At 43.0% G+C, this 23,931-nt stretch overlaps 1 protein-coding gene across 3 annotated transcripts in view; it reads left to right on the forward strand.

Moving 5' to 3' along the window:
* The window catches only part of Epas1 (endothelial PAS domain protein 1), a 90,297-nt gene that overhangs the window by 29,908 nt on the left and 36,458 nt on the right, over nucleotides 1-23,931 (forward strand). For 2 of the 3 annotated variants that reach the window (XM_070025517.1, XM_070025516.1), the window contains exons 2-3: nucleotides 17,809-17,912; nucleotides 19,865-20,055. In XM_070025517.1, coding sequence (XP_069881618.1) covers nucleotides 17,866-17,912; nucleotides 19,865-20,055 — 238 coding nt within the window. In that variant the 5' untranslated portion in view covers nucleotides 17,809-17,865. The remainder of the gene's footprint in view (nucleotides 1-17,808; nucleotides 17,913-19,864; nucleotides 20,056-23,931) is intronic. The other variant, XM_070025518.1, reaches the window with a different exon arrangement.

The following is a 23,931-nucleotide window of genomic DNA, read 5'->3' on the forward strand; positions in this document are numbered from 1 at the left end:
GTATAGAGACCAATGGTTTTCTGTTAGCATCCTTTAGAGAAAATCTGAGGTGAGCATATTCAAAATATGCATCCACCATCCAAGTGGTCCTCTTAGACACCCTCTTCTCTCCCAAATGTTACTCTTGTTATTCCTTTCCTTTTTCCCTTTTTTCACTAAAAATAAATAAATTTTTTTCCAAATAAGTAAGATGGAATCAAACTTTGCAACCTCCAAATGTATGAAATAAACGTTATTCCTAATAAGCCTCTGGGAAAGGGCTCACCTTTGAACTTGGCAAAGGATTATGGAGGAAAGAAAAAAGTTTTAAGGAATTTGATAGAGTTTTAGAGCATCCTAGGTTTTTTTTTAAAAGTCAAGTTATGTATTGCATTTCTTTTCTTTAGTGAAGACAGTTCCAGAAATACTTCCTAGATGATCAGGCTATGGTCTGAAAGTGGAGACCTAGAGGTGGTTACTAACCCTACCAATGAAGTAGGCTTCGGCTTTTTCTGGAATGTTCTTACTTTCTGAAGACTCAGCCTCTTCTCTGATGGTCCCTGTGAGACAGAATGAGAACACTTGGGCTATTTTCACTGAAGCTAAAGGGAGACATAAAAAGGAACAGAGAAGCTATCAGTTCCAAGGTAATAAGACAAGTTGTTCTCCCACCAAGAGAGACTTATTCTTCCTGGAGACCTCTTCTCTCTTTGATTTTTGTTAACAACAAAATCCACTTTTTGAAAGAATCTGGAAGCCTCTGTAGCCTCTGCCTGCCTCTATGATATATTACAGATTTTAACTTCAGTGAAATTCACCTATAGGCATGGAGATGAATCATTCACAGAATTAGCTCAATCCATCTAAGAATGTCAACCTGTAACTGCTGAACACATTCTGACTAAGGTTCCAGAACATGTATACCCTGTATTTGTTATAACACGCAGAGGCATCAGTAATATTCCATTTTTTTCTTTTCTAAGTTTAGACTGTAATGTTCTTAATCATGACAAAATTAAATAAGCTCTGCCCCTCTTGCCTCTTGCCAGAGTTTGCCATGAGCATCCTAAGTGGTCCCATTCCCATAGATCAAAAGGATCAAAGGCTTTACAGATTCCGGAAGTGTGGATGGCCATGAGCTAAAGCAATTGCTTCATAACACAGGCTTACTTTTCTCTTCCCTCCATCCCTTTACCTAAGCTAGGCATGCATAGCTATTTTATACAATCCCCTGAACTGAAATGATTCTATGCATGTAAGCCCACCTGCTTTGCATTATCTTTTCTTCCAAAGGAAACCATCCACAAAGCACTTTGCTCAATATCTCTGAGGTTTGCAGGGGTTCTTTAGAATTGGAAACTTAGCTGTGACCTCAGAAGTCTTGGCTCTGCAAGGCCAGGTCTTTACACTAAAACAGGCTCAGTGCCCATGGAGATAATCTCCTCTTGTAATATCCACACAATCATCTCATTGTTGAAGTGAAGGAATGCAAGAAGAAATGCTACAATAGGGTTGTCCATGGCTCAGCTAGCCCTCAACTGAGGGCACCTTGGGACACCTCAGGAGGGACCGTCCAATTATCACCATGGAGTCAGCTGTCTAGTTTTACCAGGTCTGAGCCTTTCCTGTCTTCTTGGGGCTCCCTCACCATGGTTTTGTTGGCTAATGTCCCACTGACCTTAAAATCTCAACTGAGAAAGCACTTCCAGAGAGAAAGCCTCCTCTCTTCCTACCTTGTATTATGGTTTTCTTTTTGGTTCCCAAGTCCAACACTACAGAGTGCCAGGTAAACAATAGGCATGTTTCTAAGCATGTTGCATGGCTGTCATTTATGCCTCACAGGGGCAGGGCCATGTCAAGTAACTGTTTTACAGGACACTTTATTTTAGAAAACCTTAAGTCATTTGTTCCAAGTCACAGAGTATGTATCTGAGCCAGTTTCATTGGCCTAGATCATGCCCCTTGGCCTGGCTCCCTTCCCAGGCTATTAGCCACTTGAGGGCAGAGGCCTGAGTTTACTCCATCTTCAGTGCCTGCCCAGTAGTAGGTACTTAGTAGATGTTAAATAATAAGAGCTAAAGTTAACCAATCACAAATGCCAGATGGGACTTAAATGCCAAAGAGCCCTCTTACAAAAACACCCAAATGCAGAGTATTTTCTTTTCAGCCAAGTGAAGGTGACGTTTCAGAACTTCAGTGGCTTCAGAATTTTCTTCTTGCAGCATAGAACTGTGGGATTTGGCAGACTGCCGTGGGGAAAGGACATTGTGTTTGCCAGGATCTCGGTGGCCATTAGAAGTCACTCCAGTGAAACCAAAGCTACATCTGACATTTTAAAAATAATGAAGGGAAACAGCAAGAAAACAGAGCGTTTTTTGGGTAGTGCCTGAGACCTGTAACTATTGGCAGTAAGACTTGGAGTGTCCCAGCCACAACACAGGAGAACTCCTGGGGTCGCCCAGTGCCCTCCACTGGGGTCTCCCGTACTTGGGCTCATTTTCCAAATGATTTAATGGAATACAGTGCTGCCTCGGAGACTTCAGGTACTTCTGGGTGGTTTTTCCTCAGGCTTAAAGTCTTTCCCTGTAGCTGACTCACATATGAGTTATTGCTTTCCACACATCAGAATAAGCTCTGCTTGGGCCTAGATGTTATACAGAGTTTATCTGCTGGGCAGAGTTGAGTGTGTAGCCAGCCTGCTGCTGTTTTACAGAGCTGTAAGGGAAGCAAATATTACAAGCCCAGAAATTCACCACTGCTTCAGAAACTCTGGAAGGAGGTGCTGGGTGCTCTCCATCTGCCTACCCAGTAACTGGGTGAAGTGCCAAGCCTTTTCACCAGATTCTCCCAAGAAGCATGGCCAGCTCCCTGTCACCTGTCAGCATTAATGTGCAGACCCAGAGTTTCACAGAAAAAAAAATCAACTTGTATCTCTTTGACTGCTGGGCTGGATAATAATGTAAAAATGGCATTATCTCTAATAAAAAGTGATTTGCAGAGATCACTGACAGCTTCAATAGCAGAAATTTGCCATTAGCAGGTGAGCCAGATAAGAGAAGCAGCTGGGCTCTATTAACTTCTCTGGTTGGGAGGGGGTGTTGGATCTGGTGTGAGTTGAAGGTGTGGGGGGGGGACAGATTTTTAAAAGTTGGAATTTGGGCTCATGAAGCATATTTATTTCAAAGTGTGGGTTATTGTTTAAGCCTACCTGATGATCTTATTTCTTTTCTATTTTCAGTACTGAGGCTTGAACCCAGGGCCCTAAGCAAGCACTCTTAACACCTCTCTCTCTCTCTCTCTCTCTCTCTCTCTCTCTCTCTCTCTCTCTCTCTCTCTCTCTCTCTCTCTCTCACACACACACACACACACACACACACACACACACATCTTTTTTGTTTTTGTTTTCTTTAGGTTTGTTTTGATGGTGAGTAGCATCTGAATAAATAACAGACTGGTTTCAAACTCATAACCCTCCTGCCTCTTCCTCCGAAGTAGCTGAGATTATAGGCATACACTACTATGCCTGATAATGTTATTGGTGTGTGTGTGTGTGTGTGTGTGTGTGTGTGTGTGTGTGTGTGTGTGTGTGTGTGTGTGTGTGTGTGTGTACAAGTACTGGGTCTTGAACTCGGGGCCTCTCTTTGTTGCTTAGCTTTTTCTATTCATGGCTGGTGTTCTACCACTTGAGGTATACCTCCACTCTGCTTTTTAATGATTAATTGGAAGTAAGAGTCTTTTGGCCTGGCTAGCTTCAAACCTTGATCCTTAAATCTCAGCCTCCTAAGTAACTAGGATTGTAGGCATATGCCATTAGCACCTAACTTGTTATAGATGCTTAAATATATTTGCTTTGGCTTGGTTTCATATTATTGTTAGGTTTTGTAGCTTCTTCATGGGCCTGGGGAGGGTCTTGTCCTATTTTCTCACCTCCATGTAATATCACGAAAGAGGTGGAACCCTGGCCAGGATCTAGCATCCTCCCTGCAAGAAGTCTGACTCTGAGAAGGGCACCCACACATGTGATGTAAAGGCTTTTTGAGCGCTGGGCAGTGTTGGGCAATAGATTGTTCTGTTACATCTGGCTTCTTGGGGGACAAGTGGAAGTGGGGAAGGGAACTACCCCTGTCTGGGCTTGCTCACAGAGGCAGCAAGAACCCATTGGCAGCTGGCTCAAAGAATATAGGTATGACTGGACAGCAGACACAGGCAGCCACTTCTGCAGGGAAAACAGCCTTAGGATATGAGGATCTGTGCCCTGGGGACCATGAGGAGTCATGGGGTATTAAGTAATCTGATAATGAGTGCAGCCACCATTACGCCTTGTTGTTGATCCACTTTCTGCTGGGAAGCAACAGAACATTAGAACTCCTCTGAAATACCTATCCTAAAGCTGAGGACCACGGCTGCTCTAATCCTCCAGTCCAGTTGGCCATTGTATATTTAAAAGAGCTAATGACGCTGTTATCAGGGTAAGTACTGTGACCCATAAACTTGCCATTTTGCCTGTGCCCTCAGAGGACACCCTTAGATAAGAAATAACTAGGGGCTGGCACATTGCAGTTAAGTGACACAGATCAATTCTTAGTGTTCAGGGCAGGGCTGAGGAGGAGAGATCAGGATGGGCTGGATTGAATGACCAGAAGAACCTCTATGGAGGTGGCAGGCCTGTATTGGCTCTCATATTAGAAGGTCTGGAATGTCAAGAGATTTCAAGAGGCTGGGAGCCTTCAAGGAGCTTGCTGAAGTTGGCAATTTGGAGGACAAGTAGGAAGCCACTTCCAATTTAAAACCAGGGCAACGCATGTTGCCGACATTGTTTGGTGGAAAGGGTGGTAGAGTGGTCATTTTTCTTGACCAATAGTAAAGGGGTGAGCAGCAAGGGGAAACACCTGGAAAAGTATGGCTAACATCTGTTTGGGGGCCGGGAACCCCACTGAAGGCTGAGGAGGCATGCATCTTGAGTAAAGTTTGTTTTTTATCCGTGGACAAATTGTGACTTGCTGTTCAGCAAGAATGCCTTGCTGAGGTCTACTGTGGGCACAGCTAAGCTCCAGCCTGAGGGAACCCAGGGGTTGCTACCATATTTAGGGATTCATTTTCCCTGGCTTTAGTGCCAAAAAAGAGGCATTCTCAAATTTGCTGTTCAGTGTGGCCAAATCATGGCCAGCAGAACAAACAGGGTTAAGACTGGTTCTTGCATTGGCCTCACTGGCACCATAGCTCCTGATTAGCCAGCTGCCTCTGCATCTTGTGGCTACTCAACAGTATATTTTTTCCCACTCTGACTAGTATACCACCTTGGTCCACTCTGAGTTACTGTCTAGCTGTTTCCTGACCACCACTGTTACCACTGATACCTGTCATTACCCCAGAGGTATCTTTGTTCTACCTCTTCCCTCTCGATTGCTTCCTTATATCCTACTCTGTGCAATCTCCTTATGGCACAGAATTCTGCCAATCTCCTCCAGCCTTGCAAACTTAAGCTCTTATGGCACTGATTGTTAGCCAATACTCCAGGATTTAATTCTTACTTCTCTGCAAGCTCCCTGAAGTAAGGGATTGTGACCCAAGCACATGAAGACAGACTCATATCTATGGAATGAGTGGAAGGAATAAGCCATGATGGGAGGAAAACACAACTCCATTTTCCAGATTGCTCTGTGTTATCATTTGAGAACATGGGGCAGACTTTGAGCATTTCCTGTGGGTTTTGATGATTTGCTTGCAAAAAATGGAGCAAAGCTTCTTCAGTGTGCATGAACATTTCACTTCTCATCAGAGTAAGAGGCAACAGAATTGGGAGAAAGCAAGGACTTGCGCCATGGCCATGAATCAGCCCCCACACACCAGACATGTGACCATGTAAACAGGCTGCAAATCAGAGTTCTTCCTAAAGGGCATTTAGGAGGGACTCTTGACCAACCGGCTCTTTCTTGCTTCCTTTTCTTGGCTATCTTTTGTCTTTTTTTAAAAAAAGTAAGGCAGAGAGAAGGGATTATGGGATGGGGGCAGCACTTCAATACTCCCATTCAATAACTTCCTATGCTTTCCACCCCTGGTTTTGTTTTTGTTGTTGTTGTTGTTGTTTTGTTCTTGTTGGTCATGGGGCTTGAACTCAGGGCCTGAGTGCTGTCCCTCAGCCTTTTCTTTTTGTTGTTGTTTTTTATTTTTCTTTTGCTCCAGGCTAGCACTTTGAGCCATAGCTTCACTTCCCATTTTTAGGCAGTTAATTATGGCCTTTCTTTTTCTTTTTTAATTTTTGTTTCATATTTTTTTCTTCCTTTTTTTGTTTGTTTTTGTTTGTTTCATCTTGAATTATGGCCTTTCTTGCCCAGGCTGCCTACAAATCATGATCCTCAGGTCTCAGCCTCCTGAATACTAGGATTAATGGTATGAGCCACCAGCACCTGGCACCCTTTTTGCTTTTAAATACTTAAAATACTAGGCACCAGAAGTTCTGGCTTCAAATTGGGATTCGTAGGATAGGACTTAGGATGTTTTAGCATGAACATGCAGTCAAGCATTAGTCCTGATTGAAAGACCAAACAAATGTTTTTTCTCTCACATTAAAGTGCTGAAATAAAGAAGAGAAACAAACTGTAAAGCAAACTGTAAAATCATATTCTGTACTTGAGAAGAGTTCTCTCTCCCTGCCAACTGTTGATTCCAGTTAGGGCATTTTCCCCCCACTCAGATTGTCTGAGACGCTGCCAGGGAAATCTCTGCCCCCTCCTTCCTGAATATAGCCAGCATGGTCCCTGAGGCAGTCCAGCTCTGTTTTCTCATGACATAGTGATTATTTTTGGCATTGTACATATTTTTTCTAATGTTATTATTACCTCCCCATTCCCTTTGGCCTTTTGAGGAGCAATTGGGTTTTGGCAACACTATGTAAATCAGAGGGTTCATTTTGGCTCACAGTGGAGAATGGTTTCTACTTTTGTACCTCCACAACATCCTACCCCCACCCTAGAGGGAGAAGTGGTCCTCCACTCCTGCTCATGACAGAGCTTGCTTTCATGGGCTCTGTGCTTGCCATTCATCCCCTGCCGGCAGTGGGCTTGGGATATGGCTATCCAGAGGTGACGCTGGGGGCTGCACCTCAAGGCTGGCATCTTAATGACTTGACTTGGCGGGCTTTAGAACAGCCCCATTCAGAGTGAGTTCACTCCCTGTGCAGTTGGCCCTGCTCAGCCTCTGTCCATAGAGTTCTCTTGTTCACACTGCAGGAGGAAATGGAGATTTCCAAGTGGGAAGCAGCCTTCCCAGTGCATTAACTCTTCCTTGAGAGGAAGAGACGCTGCAGAGAACAAAATAAAACCTAAACTGGCCCAGCTGCAGTTCCAGGAGCAATTGGGATCTAGATCTGGGGCTGGGGCTGGATGCCAAGACAGCTGGGATCACTTTCTCTTTTTTCCCTGAGATGGAAAAACCAAGAGTAAAAGGCACACTTGAAATGTCCTTACATCCACTGACAGGTATTCACCAAGTTTGTCTGCCCAGGACCCTGTGAAGGATACTCAGAAGTGGAAGATGTTGTACCCGTGCCCCTGTGGTCCATAAAGCAACAAAATCTTGAGAGAGAGAGAGAGAGAGAGAGAGAGAGAGAGAGAGAGAGAGAGAGAGAGAGAGAGAGAGAGAGAGGGAGAGAACCATCAAGCTAGAGTGGCCTCTTTAATTACGTAGGACCAAGAAGAGGAAGTGCCATAGAAAATAAGGGTTTTGTGGGGGAGGGGTGCCTCTGTAGGATGTAAGGTATGAGCTGAGCCTGAAAGATGGATTTATTAAAAATAGGAAGAAATGAGATGATAGATGGGGAAGATGAGAAGAAAGAGAATGTCATCCAAGTAGGGCTTTGTGAAGTCCCATGAAATGCACAAAGAGAATGGGGTTCACCCTATTGGAAGATCTGCTTTGTTCAGTGTCAGCTGTCTTTGGATAAGGATGACATTGGATTACACTCATACTGACAAATAACATCTCCATGATGTCAACATCTCACGGGTACTTGGGTCTATTTCTACTCAACGCATGAGATCATGAATTATCTGAGAGGTGGCTAGCAATATAGATGCTCAGGTTCTATCACACACCTCTAGAGAGAGTATCTTGAAACTATATCCTTGGTGGTTTGTGGGCACAGCAAAGGTCAAGAAGTGTTGGACTGTGTGATCCCACTGTCAAGAGCCCAGATTTTATTCAGAGTGTTGATAAGCCACATACATATACACACAAACAGACTCTCTCTCTCTGTTTTTTTCTCTCTCTCCCTCTTTCCCTTCCATTCCCTTTCTACTGCTTATCTTTGAATCTCTCTGCACCAACTACTCTTCCCAGATGGAAAATTCTTATTCTAATTAAACACTGGATTAGTATTCTTAGGAAAGATCTAGGACAGAGACTAGTTTTGATGAATTTGAAAAATTCTATATCTCTGCTTTGTAGTTCTTAGTGCTAGAGGACATCAAAAGAACTGAGGATGTGGGCCTTTCCCAGAAGATTATATAATTTACTTGGGCAAAATAAAGGGAGAGCAACACAGGGTTGACTGTACCCTGTGGAATCTATGAAGCCAATCAGCACAGGTGCGGCTTACTGGAGGAAACTGAGGTCATGAGAGCGGAACACACCATAGACAGGCCAAGGTGATGAAGGAATGTTCCATAAGGCTGAGGGGCAGGAGGGCCAGCAGCAAGATCTGTGTCTGAAGGGTCTTAGGGGACTGGTGAACTACTCTCCACTAACCACAGAGTACTTTCTGCCTGAGAATCCATTGTACATTTCAGGCTCGCGTTTCTCTCTCTCTCTCTCTCTCTCTCTCTCTCTCTCTCTCTCTCTCTCTCTCTCTCTCTCTCTCTCTCTCTCTCTCTCTCTCTCTCTCTCTCTCTCTCTCTCTCTGCTGTGCAATTTCTTTGTCAGTTTTCTTAGCTGAAGGCAGAGTTGTAGAAACAGGCTAGCTGCACACATACAATAGTTTAAGCCAAACCACAGATTATGCTATTGGGTACTTGTGGAATACAAAGCAAGAAGAGTGCCAGTGAGCAGAAGTCAGTCCTAAGGAAAACCCCTAGATCCATCTGGTAACATCTTGGATGTGGGGAATATCTTATGCGCAAGGGAAGTGGCCCCAGAGAAATAGGGAGAATGAAATGCTTGCTTACAGGAGGCACTCTCCCTTTTCTTGCGGGGCAGATGATTGAACCCAAGAACTTGTATATGTTAAGCAGGCATTCTACCAGTGAACTACATCTCCCCACCTTATCTCATCCCTTTCCTTCCTATCCTGCTTCCTCTATCTTTCTCTCAGACAACTTCAAGCAAGAGAAAATTCTCCATCCTGGGCTGGTTCATCTCCTTAAGGGCTGATCTAAATTAAAATGTGGCCAGGTGGTCCCTCTTTCCAGACCAAGAGGGTAGGATTCCAAATTCTCTTGAAATTAAGTGTCCTTGGAAGGTTAACCTTCATGTATCCAACTCAGTAAGGCCTTCTGAGCCTGCTGGAGGACCTGCTGGTCGGCATTTGGAGGACCACAACCCAATGTGGAGTGTAGGATCCAATGGTGTAGGATCCAATGAGTGCTGACTCCATCACTGAAGGGGTACTGGGCATACATTAACATTCATTCATGAGGAGGCTGTGTCTCGTGTCACATGAAATAAGGCCATACCCGCCTCAGGAGACTTGTTTCAGACAGACGGGTGAGAATTCTTTGTTAACCAGAAAGAATTGCCAGTAATGCTGGCTAGTTGTAGCAGCAGCAACAGTAGTAGCGTCTCAACCTCTGAGGCTAATTAGCTCCTTAGCTGGTATCTCTACAATGTTGGGAGTGAGGCAGTAGTGGTCCCCAGGGGCCACAGAGAGCAATGGACATCCAGACAAAAGCCCCTAGCACTGCTTATTTTCTTGCCTTTTTATGGGTCAAAGGGCTACCCATAAAGGATATCACTGTACTGGATATAGGGAAGGAAAGGGTGGAAAGAATGCTACTTTTACATGGAGAGAAGAGGACCTGCTACACACGGCGTGTGTAGCTTCTCAGGACTGGATTGGAATCAAAGTGAGACTCCCATTTCAGTATAATTGGTCACCACTCTGCAGATGTGTTAGGCTGGCTATAAAGAGGAAGCCAGAGAGAACCAGTGCTGAGTAAGGATAGCAAATTGAGCCCAGATTCAGAGAGATCATATACATTTGGTTTCCTTTCCCACTGTTGCCTCCCTCCTCACCCTCTGCCAGGGCTCTGTCTTCAGAAATGGTGACCGGATCTGTCTATTAAAACTTTCACCATGAGGCTGTTGTGGGGGGCTTCCTAGAAATTGAATACAGATCATGTGTGTATGTGTGTATGTGTGTGTGTGTGTGTGTGTGTGTACCACAGTTTAAACTCAGGGTCTCATACTCTTGCTTTGCCTTTTCTGCCTGGGGGCGGGGGGGGGGTGAAGAGGGGGGGCTTTCCGTCTTGATCAAGATTTCAGCCTCCTGATTAGGATTACAGGCATGAGCCAAGAGTGCCCAATTCATGTCATTTTTTAATTATAAAAAATAATTTAGAGGGTCTGGGAAGGTGGCTCAGTGGTAGAGTGCTTGCCTTGCATGCATGAGGCCCTGGGCTCGATTCCTCAGCACCACATAAGCAGAAAAAGCCAGAAGTGGTGCTGTGGCTCAAGTGGTAGAGTGCTTGCCTTGAGCACAAGAGCTGAGGGACAGTGCCCAGACCCAGAGTTCAGGCCCCACGACTGACAAAAGAAAAAAAAAGAAAAGAAAAAAGAAGGGAGGGAGGGAGGAATTAGAAAGTAATATCTAATGCAAAGGTAGCTTCAGAGTGTTATTTACAACAGCTAAAAATTGGAAGCCAGAGCTGAACAGGGCTGATCAAATAACATTGTGATCTATGAACATATATTTTGCTAGCTGTTAGGAATGATTTGAAAAACTTCTTAATGTGATATGTTTAAAATTTTTAAAAAGCAAATTACAAATCCATAAACCCAGTGAGATCTCTTTAAACCTTTCTGTATCTGTAAAGTTGCCTATACCAAATATGTACAATATTACCCTTATCTCCACCAACACATTTTTAAAGGAAAAGATCTATTAGATGCTATGAAAGAGGACAGGGAATATTTGTTGAACAGAACTAATGACTAACAGACATTTTACCTACAGGGTAGTTCTGTCCATCGCCCAGTCTTCTTCTTACATCTGCAATCTACTACCGTAGTTTCTAGTGAGCAGAGACAGGACTTATCAACTACTCCATAAGTTTCTTTATGTTCCCCTCTTCTACCTCCTTTTCAGTTAGGTTATAGCTGCACCATTAGTTAAGGTGAATAAACCATGGGTAGAAGTGAAATTTATAAGTCCAGGCCTAAGATGTTGAGCACTAGAGTGCTCCTCCAGTCTTTTCTTCCTGTACCAAGGAGACCTTACAGATCAACCAACTGTTCCAGGTTGTAGTTGGAACAGTAGCTACCTGATGAGTCTCCATTAATTGGGATTTCTGAGTAGCTGTATAAAACAGTACTTACCCCATCTACTACCTCCCAGCTCTTCATGGACATGTAATGTGAATAATATTAAATCTTTGTTGTATGACAAAAGAAAGAAAAAAACAAAAAGATCTGTTAGCAAAGGCTGAGTTACGAGGTATATAATGAAGGTCTTTTCCCAGTTGAGATGCACATCTAGCACTGGTTGGTTGTCAGTGGCTCTCTGTTTGTGTGTCCTTATCAGGCCTTGTGAGTTTTGTTCTACTTCCCATCTATTTCTATGCTTAGCTTTCTTCCTCTCTAAAACAGGAATGATGATAGCTGTTCCTTCTCTCCTACCATGTAAGAGTCTCATAAAATATAATATGTAGCACAAATGCAGAGTATTTTGTTCACTAATATGTTATTTAGAGTGGCCACTGTCTTGTTCTGTACAGACTGCTAGAACAAAATAGCATAAGCTGAGGACTAGACACTGGGTAGACCAAATGAAGGAACTAGCAGACTCAATATCTGATGAAGACCCTATTCCTAGCTCCCAGAATGGCACCTGATTTGTTGCCACTAAAAGGGATGGGCCTCTATAGTGCATATTAATCCCATTCATGTGGGCTACAGCCTCATTTCCTAATCACATGTCCAAGGCCATACCTCCAAAGGCAATCACATTGAAGGTGAGCCTTTCAACATAAGAATTGGAGGGGAGAATATTGAGATTTAGACTAAAGGGCTAGCTAGTGAAGGAAAGCTGATGAAGCAAAGCACAGGACAGTTTGTCACAGCTACTCCTGTCCATGCACACCTTCCCAGCTGGGCTGGAGACTCCATATGTCCTTAGATGACGTAAGGACCTGGGTATCTGGAGCCCCAGATGGACTTCTTGGTAATTGAATCTGTTGCTCTCTTCTCCAAGGCTGCCTGCAGCAGAGGAGGCCAGCAGATAAGCATCTCCAGTCAGCCCCAAGCAGAAATGACCATTAGAGGGCCAAACTGGGTGAGCCTCAGACATTACTGTCAGCTCTGAATGCAGTCCAGGCCCTCCGCTGCAGGGACACTGACCCTCATAGCCAGTCAGGCAGCTGGGGGCTGAACCCTGAGGAGAGGAATTGCCTGTGAGACACTTTCCAGGACTTTTTCCACAGGGAAGGGATGGGTGAAAACATCTGCCCCTACTTTGGCCCCTCCAACCCTCATGCCTTCCCTCCTCTTTGTCCCTTCCCTAAGGTTGTTTGATGTCTCACTCTGTGTTATTAGTTCTCTGTTTTAGAGCAGGGACCATGCCCCTCACAAAAGGTGTGTCTATTTAAAGCTTATTGATGTCATTTTTGCCCTTCTCCAGGTCTGTTTGATCTGCCTCATTCCTCCTGAATTTGCTAATTTATTATCTTCCATTTCAACTGTCCATAATATTTGATACCTTTTCCTCACTATAAAAGAGATGCCTCTGACTAACCACTACTGCCTTTAGACAAACATCAGAATGTTCCCAGAAAGATGGCCACTACAACATTGCCTTCATCAAAAATATCTTTACCACTCTTTGGAACTGCATGCAGAAAATTCTTTTGAGTTGCCTTGTCTTTTTTATTTTGTTTTTTTGAGTGCCTTCAGTGATAGCAAAATCTAATCAGTTAAGGGTACATTTTATTCTTTGAAAAAACTACAAACTTTCCAGTATAGTCTAGTGACTACGGAGTAGCTAGAGATCATCTGGGGTTGAAAATGATGCATACAAGAATGAAGTATTGAGACTGATTTTCTTTTGTGGCTCTGAAATTAATTAATCCCACTTAGAGTAGTGGGATTAAAATTATAGTTTTGTCTGGAAGTGACTGTTGTAAAGGGTAACCATCTTTTATGTGGAACTGGCTTCAAATTTCTATTTCCTTATTTTTATCACCCTCATGCTATAGTGATACATTTACTAAAGTGATAGCCTCATCCTAGATACATATCATATAATGGTGACTCCAAATTTACTGGACACCGTACATGGTAGAGGTAAGGGGGTGGTTAGTTTTAAAAGTAGACCTGGGTTTTCCACCTGTGAGTTGGCATGAGCATAGAATTGTACCACCAACTAGTAAAATCAACCAAGTTAGTCTAATTAGCTCCAGTTCTTCTCCCCAAGTTTTGAAATCCATTCTACCTCCAAGGGAAATAGGCATGTGGTTTTGATACCCAGATAGCCACAGGTATTTAGGCCTGTGAATTCTTACCACTCTAAAGTGAAGAGCCCATAGCTAATTAAGAAACTAACTTTCATAGTGCAGTTAGTCACATTTAGGGAGTGAATGTTATTTTTCAGGTATTTTTACCTGGAAGTCAGAAACCAGTATCATCTTGACCAATATTAAGTCACTATATATTAATGACTTAAGCAGGGACCCATTGCCACACTTACAGCAGTGACCCAAAAGTCACATGTGGTCTGAGCAAAGGTTTCCTGGTTGCATTAGAGCATAAACAACACTTCATATCCCCAGGTTCTACATTCTCTGATTCAGCCAACTACTGATTTAAAATGCTTGGAGAAAAATGTTGTCTATATTGGACACACACATAGACTTTTTCTTTGTTATTTCCTAAGCAATATGATATTGCACATGTTTACACAGCACTCATATTGTGTTAGACACCATAAGTAATCTAAAGATGATTTAAAGTGTATGAAAGTTGCTACACTATGTAATGATACAGGACTTGTGGATATCTATAGGATATCTACAGGAGGTCCTGGAACCAATCCTTCACTAATATCAAGAGACTGACTATACTTAACATTTCTGGACAGTCACTTTTGTTTTGTTTTGGTAGTACTAGAGTTTGAACTCAGACCCTCATGCTTGCTGCTCTGTTGTTTGAATCATAGCTTGCAGACCTTTTTACTTTAGTATTTCAGGTAGAGTATTACATTTTTTTCCTGGGCTGACCTTGGATAGTCATCCTCCTACCTTTACCTCCTGCATAACTGGGATTACAGATAAGAAATACCACTCCAGGCTTGTTTGTTGAGATAGAGTCTTGTAGCTTTGGTTTTTTTTTTTTTTTTTTGCCTCAGTTGGCCTCAAACTGTAGTTCTCCAACCCGACCCCTGCCCTAATAGCAAGGATTAAAGGTATGAGCCACACCACTATAGACCTTGTCCTTGTTTTGTGCGTGTGCGTGCGTGTGTGCGTGTGTGTGCGTGTGTGTGTGTGTGTGGGTGTGTGTGTGTGTGTGTGTGTGTGTCCTGGGCTTTTTTTTGCTCAAGGCTAATACTCTACCATTTGAGCCACATCTCTATTTCCAGCTTTTTGATGGTTAATTGGAGATGAGTCTCTTGGATTTTCCCTTCCGGGCTAGCCTCCAATTTCACTCCTCAGCTCTTAGCCTCCTGAGTAGATAGGATGACAAGGGTCATGACCCACCAGCTCCCAGCCCTTGTTTTATCTTTTCACCAATTACCTGATCTTGAAGTGGTTGCTTCCTGTAATGTGGATCAAAATGTTTCAGAGCCGCATGGATTTCCAACTTGGGGAGAATGAATAGGTATAAGTTTTTGCACTTATAACAATAATCCCAGATCAAAAGCTACTCATTTTCTAACTGCAGTATGATTAGACACTGCTGCATGGTTGTTTTATGGAGCCCTGTGAAATCACATAACACTCCAACTTCCTAATCCGACTTCTAAAGTTCTAGGTATATTACTAATGTGAATGACTGCTTATTTAAAGGAAGAGTTAACCTCACTCCAAGGAATCTGTATCACTCTATCTTTTACAAATCTTAAGCCTCCTCTTCTTTCTTTAGCATAGGCAAACAGCCAATTCATGAGACAGTTTCTAACATACACTAGTCATGCAAACTGGCTGTCAGTGGCAAAGCTTTTGATTTGAGATTCAAAAGAACTAAGTTTGAGAAATCTTTTTTAGCAACTGATTTAAAGCTCTATAGATCTTCACATCCTCCACTACTAAATGGAGATACTAGCTCCTATCTTTTAGGATGGCTATGTGAATGAAATAACACAGGTATATAAAAATGTGCTCCTCAAGCTGCTAAGGGTGTTGCTATTTATTCTCCTGAAATTCTGTCTCCCGCCCCCGCCCCCACCCCGTAGATCCGTATCCATGTTTGTGACAATTTGTGTTTTTTAAACCCCCTTTATTGTGTATTGTCTGTACTCGTTCCTGTGCTAGAGGAGGCAGCTGGCAGGCTGTATGCTCCTTGAGAGCAAGGGCTTGGTGCCTCATCCACTCTCTGGTAGTCCTGGGCCCAATCTGAACTCAGAAAATACTTCCGGGTATGCAAGAAGACATAGTAAACCATGACCACATGCAGGCTGTGTATTTCTTCCCTATACCATGTGCTGTGCAGGGTCACCTGTGGGAGCAAAATATCCAAGAAGGCTAGGAGGAGGAATTTGGAGCACAATTTTTCTTAGCCTTTGATAATGATCAAGAAATATTGTAGGATTAAGTATCATTTTAATAGAAGCCAAAGAATCCTACTAATATGATAAGTTTAGGATTATCACTTTATAAAGAAAAAGAAGAAATCTGACCTACTATAGTTGATTCTAGGAGCCATCCAGGAAATACCAGGAAGGGCAAGTACTTTAGGAAATGAAACACTTCATTGGCCTGAGATGTAGTACCACTGATACAAAGCACTGGGCAGGATTGGCCTGCTGGACATATTTTCCATTTCCAAGACAGTTTATTTGGTGATGAGGAACAAGTGTATGGCTAGTCTTAATGTGATACGACTAAAGCTCAGGTTAGCCAAAAAATGGTTTTTATTATCTCTCTGCCATGATGATTTTCATGAGAGCTTTCTATTGCTTCCATACTCATTCATTTGATCAGTAATACATGAGAGTCTGCCCATTTTACAGGCAAGGGTTTCAGAGCCTAGAGAATGTTTTTCCTTCTCCCAAATCTGGACAGTATATTAGAACCTCACCTTACCTAATTTGCAGTCCCCCCCTCCTCCCACACACACCTGCAATCAGTAATGCACATGTATTGGTTGGGCTTGGGGAGGTCTTACCTGCACCTTAGTGTTAATTATCCTTGCTCTTCAGTGTTGCTAATTAAATGATTGCAGTGTCCAGTGTGACAGGTTTTTGTTTGTTTTTCTAAGACTCAACATTAGACAGACATCTCTGGGCTGTGTCAAGATTAGCTAGATAATCTAGTTAAAATCGTACTAAGTCCTAGAGTGCAACTATAAAAGCATAGTAGCTAAATGGAGGGTTTAACTTTTAGTCAAGGGGCTGATGAAAGTTCTGTCTTTTTCTAAATGGTAAAATGTTATGTCTTTCTTGCTTGCTAAAGCCACTGTCTCCTTCAGTTATTGCACAAGGAGGGAGGTGGAGGGTCCTGGTCCCTAGGCTAGTTATCAGCTAGAATCAGCTCATTGCTCTAGGCAAGTTAACTAACTGGTTGGATCTCTGAAATGAGGGCACTGGCAATGCCTACCTTGCTCTCTTCATAAGGTTTCAAGGATGGCATTACACAGGGTTCCCTGTGTAAGTTTTCTCAGAACTTCTAAGAACCTGATTACTGATTCTAAGCTCTCCAAAGGGTTTTATGTGATCTTGGGCAATTTCCCTATCTGTCAGTTGTAAAAACAATACCTACCATGCTGTATTGGTAAGAAGATAGTAACAGAATTCTTAATGCAGTGCCAGATGCACAAGTAGGTGTCAATAAATGTTTATATGGTAGAATGATCATAGCAGATCTGAGATGGCTAATGCAGCTGTCAAGTAGAGCACTGACTCCAGATAGCCTTTTCCCTAGCTGATCCATCCTCTGCTTTAGGGATTTTTCTTCTCTAAGTCAGGGCAAAGGCAAGGGGAAAGTTTGTGCTCTAAGATGTTGCTGTTAATGTCATAGTCTGTACAGCTTAGTATCTCTGCCCTGAGATGACTTCTTTAGATGCAACCACTATGACTAGCTTAAGTGATGATGCTGTTGTTTGAATGAGAGGGTTAGTGTTGGACAATGGACCCCAATAATTCTTTTATGTTTGTGGTTCTTTTCCCTTCCACTTTCCTTCCCTGTATCAGAATGCCAACAATATTTTAGCATCCCTCAATCCCCTCAACCAGAGGTCAAGGTGAAGATGAAAATTCAGAGGACTAATGTACAAACTTGCCCTTAAAGTCTGGTCACAAAAGCAAAACCAGCCCCCAAGAACAGGTTCTGAGATGGTAAGAATGGATGGGGTACAAGAGTGTGAGCCTTGAGTGAATGGAAATCTGGGAGAGGAAAGGAAACAAAGCTTAAAGAACATAGGACAGGGAGGTAGAAGAAAAAATTCACTCATTTCACAATTTCTCTGAAGGTTCTTCCTGACCATCACCAGCTGTTGGACAATTCTTCTCGCAGTCTGAATTATACGATGTGTAATCCATGCAGAGAGCTGGACGTTCTGTCTTTGAAAATGAAGTATGTTGTAAAGTCAAAACAGCACTTCTGCCCCAAATCTTGAGGGGGTGGCAAGGCGTGTCAGCATTCCGTGAATCCCAAAATACTGATTTTCTGTTGAGATAACAGGCTGCAAAGCCAGACAAAAGGAGAAGGAGCCCTTGGTTCTGGCAATTTCTGAAGGCAGAATAGAGTAAGAGAGCTAACTCTGGGTAGATTAAGGCCTTGAGAGCCACAAATTGCATTGGACACGTTCTACAAAAATACAAAACAAACTTGTTTCTTTATTAAAACAAGCAATGTAGGTTATTTATGGAAACTTTAAAAAATATATATAATCACTAGGGAAAACTTCTCCCCTAACCTCACTACTGTGCAACTGCAAAGTCTTATAATTAGAGCCAAGGCAGTCACTGATGGCCAAGTGCCTGGATTCTGGAGCCCACCTGTCCAGGGCAAAACTTCACTTCCTTGTTTTTGGCTAGTGGCCGTGACTTATATAACTACTGTGACGGGATTGTCCCTTCACTTTCAAATTAGGGATGAGGATAGTGATATTTCGGAGGATAGTTTTGCAGGTCAAAACAAACAGTATTACTTAAAATAATACCTAGAAAATATATAATAATTATTTGTTCACTTGCGGATTTGTTTTTTTAAATATTTTTTATGCTTCTAGGCCTTTTTCATCATGTGTGGGAAGTATCATGTATAATACATAAATTTCTACAAAGATAGGATTGTCATGTTGTGTTTAGCAACCTTCTTACTCTCATGATCTTTTCATGGACAGATTTTTTTTTTTTTTTTTTTTGCCAGTTGTGGGGCCTGAACTCTGGGCCTGGGCGCTGTCTCTCAGCTCTTTAGCTCAAGGCTAACACTCTACCACTTGAGCCACAGTGCCACTTCCAGCTTTTTCTGCTTATTTGGTGCTGAGGAATTGAGCACAGGGCCTCCTGCATGCTAGGCAAGCACTTTACCACTGAGCCACCTTCCCAGCCTGCATGGACAGATGTTTTCTTACTGCTAGCTAATATTGGTTGCTTGCAGCTGAGGTGAAACTGGTGCTACAAATTTTACATAAATGATCACATTTAGTCCTCATAATAATTCTGTGACGTGGGTACTGCTATTACCATTTTTACAGAGGAAGAACCTTAGGCCAAGCAGTTTAAATAATATAAGTTTACAGAGCTAGCAATTACAACCCAAATACCCTGAATTTATTTTCCTGTGGTAGAACTTGACATAGGCCTTATAAGAAGACTCAATATTTATTTAGGACTTCTAAAAAAAAAGCAGGTTTTAGACTGTCATAGTTCTTCCATCCTACAATGAAGAGGAAATGGACATGCGACAGGCAATTAACCCTTGGCAGGACTGCACTTTGGGACTATAGCCTGAAGCATGTCTAATTGTTCTTGGAATATAGTGGTGATTTCAGTTGTTACTATGGAAACCACTTTCTAAGTTTAAAAACATAGAATCTAAGGTCCAGTCCTGGGCTTAATTTTTTTTTCCAGAGTTCATCTTATACTTGAAGCCTTGAAGCAGACTTTCATCTTGTTCTTTAGCTCTTCTGACAGAGCCATCTGACCCAGTGATCATAGCTTCTTCCCCTTTCTGTTTCTGGACATTGACCCTTGCCCCCAGATAACTTAGGACCAGGTCCAAGGCATTGCCAATTAACTAACTAACCAGCATATCTTTTCTGGCTTCTTTTGCTATAGTAAGCTCTACACAGGATATCATAGAATGCCAGAGAGGAAGGCCTCTGAGAAAATTCCAACACACACAAAAGTAGAGCCAACAACTTAAAGCAGGTTGTGCATGGCTCCAATGACTGGTATGAGCCCAGATCAGTTCATTGGGAGAGTTGCCTATACTTTAGTTTGGGGGGTTATGGATATAACTTAACCAGGAGTTTGATAGCATGACAGTAACCTTTAGAGACTAATCCCTTGTCTCTCTAGGAGCAACTCAGAGAGGAGGAAGGAGAAGTCTCGAGATGCTGCCAGGTGCCGGCGTAGCAAGGAGACAGAGGTCTTCTGTGAGTTGGCTCATGAGCTACCCCTGCCTCACAGCGTGAGTTCCCACCTGGACAAGGCCTCCATCATGCGCCTGGCTATCAGCTTCCTGAGAACACACAAGCTCCTCTCCTCAGGTAAGATGACAAGTCCTCAAAGCTGGCATGGGATTCTTATCTACATGTGGCTACACATTGGTCCTCGTGGCACCAGAGATGTGAGACCTTCTTCCCAGACACCTAACTCTGCAAACATCCACTCATAGGAAGGTTATCACCAGTGCTTCATGTAAAACAGCAATGACCTCTGTAGCAACAGCCTTAACAATGAATATGCAGGGAGGAGGAGGGCGAGAAGAAGACAAAGTGAACATGGGCACTGGGAAGCAATAAGGTGGTTAGACCCTTACACTCCACACTTGAGTCTGCAGGAAGTGGAGTTGTTTTAGTTCTTGTTTGCCAGCTAGCTCTCTTGTATCCTGTTCAAGCTTTTCCCTCTTTCTAGCTAGTTAACCCAGGCAGATCATTTGGTCTCTTTGATTGTCCATTTCCTCACCTGCCTGATGAGGCTAGACCTAATGACACAAGGGGCCTGTGAAAATTGATGTAGACAATAACTTAGCTATGCTCATGTCCATTGAGGAGTGCTTGGCAGATGAGAGCATCAAGCATCACCCCTCCCCCAGTGAACCCAGCACATTTTCTCCCTTCCTGGTATCTCTGCAATCTGCAGTCCATAAAAATGTCTGTTTCTCATAAAATTACATTAAAAAAAATTTTTTTTTCCTGTTAGTCCCAGCCTGGAAGAAGAGGCCTAAGAAGTTTTCCAATTTCAGATCTTATGCGACAGTCTTGTCTAAATTGTCAGTTCTGTAAGGAAATTGAGCAGTGTAGCAGCCAGTCTGGCACCACAGGTGGGCAGTGTCTGAGGGAATGAGAGAGAGGGAAACCCATAGAGGGAAGGGACCATTGCAGTTCATTTTCAGATTTACTGAGGGAGCCAGTTCTGTCATCCTGTTGTGAGGTGGCTATTCTGGGAAAGAAACCCTGAGCAGAGGGAATCCACTGTGAGACAGGGAGGCCAGACTGACCTGTTCTATTCTGGGTCCTGAGCACAGGAAGGATATAAGAAAAAGACCTTCAGAGGAGAGGATGGCCTAAGGGTCTGGAGCCTGAGCTACAAGCCAAATAGACTGAATATGCTCGCAGAAAAGAGCAACAAGGACACAGATGCTGTACATATAGGACAGAGCAGTGACAGATTCATAGTCATAGATGCCCCAGACAGGAGCAACTACAGTTGAAATTCTGCAAGGCTGGGGTTGCTGGATAAAAGAAAGGCTTCTGGAGACTCTGCTATAAGGCCTCTGGGTACCTCTTCCTTTTAAAGAGGTTTGCCTTCTTGGAAGGCTGAGACGACAGATAGGGATTTTCAGTATTCTGCAAACCTGTTCGGGCAAAGCTGTTGATAAGAGTTATGGGCTTGGGAAGAGAGCCAATCTCAAATCCATGTTCCCAGGGGCTGAGCAGGGCAGACCATGAACAGTGGGTGGGAAGGACGTCCTCATGCATTCAGAGAATGGTCCCTGTCTTTCCTCTTGGTGTGAGGTCCTCTTATCCATGCTTAACCCCATGTAAACCTGGTCCACATCCTCACTGGTCCTGAGAATGGCTTTTGGCCTGAGTTGACAGCTGGTATGATCCCTCCATGTACTAGATGTCCCCATAGAGACAGGACCACAGTGAGACAGGACCAAAGTAACCTCCATGGGAGGTCACCCATCCCACCTCAAGAGGTGTTGAACATTATGAATACAGACTGCCTCCCCTCTGGCCAAGCCCTGCCCCAAACCTACCAGAATCCTCAGTATTTTAGCCCTAGACCTCTCTGTTCCAAGGAAATAAATGTAAAAAGTTTCAACCTTGGGCCATCTGGTCCTGGTGTCCTTGAAGGAGAAGTTCTCATAAAATGAGCCTGGGGAGGATGAGATGGGTTATCAGCCCTCTCTTTTCCCTGCCTCCTCTCACAGCCTCTTGCCAGACATTGTCTGGACCATTTGTTGCATCTGTTTTTCAGAAATTGTATTTTCCTTTGTAAATCATACTTTGCTTATTACCTTACAGAATAACGAAAAGGAACACAGGATTTATGGGTAGATAACCCTGCATTGGATTTTCCCTGTGGCTGTTTTCTCCTTGTGCAACTTTGCATGCATTTCTTTCCCTTTTTTGAACTTCTCTTTCCTCATCTTCACAAAGAGAATAATGATACTTAACTGCAGTGTGGCTAGAGGATCAAGAAGATATAAAAGAAAACATTATTATGAAACACATTGATTTATAGTAAGAATCAGCTTCTGGAGAAGGTGGGTGAGAGAAATCTGTCAGGATGACAGGGAAAACCTGTCATCCCAGCATTTCGGGTGGAGGCAGGAGAACTGAAAGCTTGAGGCCATCCTGGCCTACATAACACTAAGGATGAGACCGAACAGTAGAGCACTTGCCTAGCATGTACAAGTCCCTGAGTTCAATCCTTACCACTACCAAAAACAAAAACACAACATTTCCAAGTCAAAACAAACCACAAAATCACTATTTAAGCATTTCTGACAAAGGTGAACAAGCCCCAGTTAGGCTCATTTTTATAATAGGAAATAGCTAGTTGCGTACCTCAGAGTTCAAAAGGCTAAAAAATACCAGGTCTGGCTTTAGAAAAGTTTCTTCTTTACTTAGTAACACACTTCCCTTTGATTTTCACAGTAGGCTCTTGTGTGTGGGAATGTTGGAGAGGAAACTTCAACACTGAGATTTCAGGCTGTGGGTTGGGGCCACCGATTGAGATTCCTATCACAGGAAGCAAACTGAAACAATAGCTTTATGATATTTGCTTCCATGCTGGGCTGAGGACAGAATAACTCTGACAGGAACATCAGTGGAAATACCACTTGATTGTCTTAAATCCTCTTTCAAGACAAGCCCTTCAAGCTGTAATACTTCTGCATTCTAAGAGCATTAAGCACTGGTGAACATGCAAAATGTGCTTTCCATTCTAAAATTGCTTTGAGACTTCCTTACATTCGTATCAGGTAAAAATCAAATGCATTTTATCTAGAGTCAGCAACATGAAGCAATGTCTATAGGGAAAAATGGCAGGTTTATTCTTGATTCACGGTATTTGCTTAGTCTTCCTAGGAGATTACCATTTCCCTATCTCTAGACCACTAAGGAAAAGGCATTCCAAAGTTGAGGCTGTAAGGTGGGTGCTAGCAACTCATGCCTGTAATCCTAGCTACTCAGGTGGTTGGTCTATGATCTGAGGATCACAGTTTGAAGCCAGCCCTGGCAAGAAAGTCCCTGAGATGCTTATCTACAAGTAACCACCAAAAAGCTAGCAGTAAAGGTGTACCTCAAGTGGTAGAGCTCCAGCTTTGAGTAAAAAAAAGCTAAAAGATAATACCTAGGCCTTGAGTTCAGACTCCAGTAGTCACACACACACACACACACACACACACACACCACAACACACTCACAAAGTGTGGCAAATGACTTTAAAGCTTTTACTATGACTTTTCTATGCAGAAAAAGTTGTACAAGGAAACCAAAATTGTGGCAGCAGATAATGGTTTCTGGTGCTTTGTTTTGCCCCACTTTCAGAGTTGTTTTCTCTGGCTTTCACTCCAACTTCTTTACTGTCCCACCCCTTTGTCACACACACACACACACACACACACACACACACACACACTCTCTCTCTCTCTCTCTCTCTCTCTCTCTCTCTCTCTCTCTCTCTCTCTCTCTCTCTCTCTCTCTCTCTCTCTCTCTCTCTCTCTCTCTCTCTCTCCAGATCAAGGCCTTTTTCTGTCCTGTTGGAAAAGTAGCCAATAATTTGATTCATGCAAGGATGTTAATGGCTAAGAGTAGCTAATGTACAATCTCTCCTAGAAATACTGACCTTCTTCAGGTATTCTCTGAAGCCAATTCATCTTCTGAAGAATAATACACAGATGGAAAACA

Source organism: Dipodomys merriami, unplaced genomic scaffold (genome assembly GCF_024711535.1).
Source record: "Dipodomys merriami isolate MVZ:Mamm:240054 unplaced genomic scaffold, mDipMer1.0.p SCAF_17, whole genome shotgun sequence".
Taxonomy (NCBI): Eukaryota; Metazoa; Chordata; class Mammalia; order Rodentia; family Heteromyidae; genus Dipodomys; species Dipodomys merriami.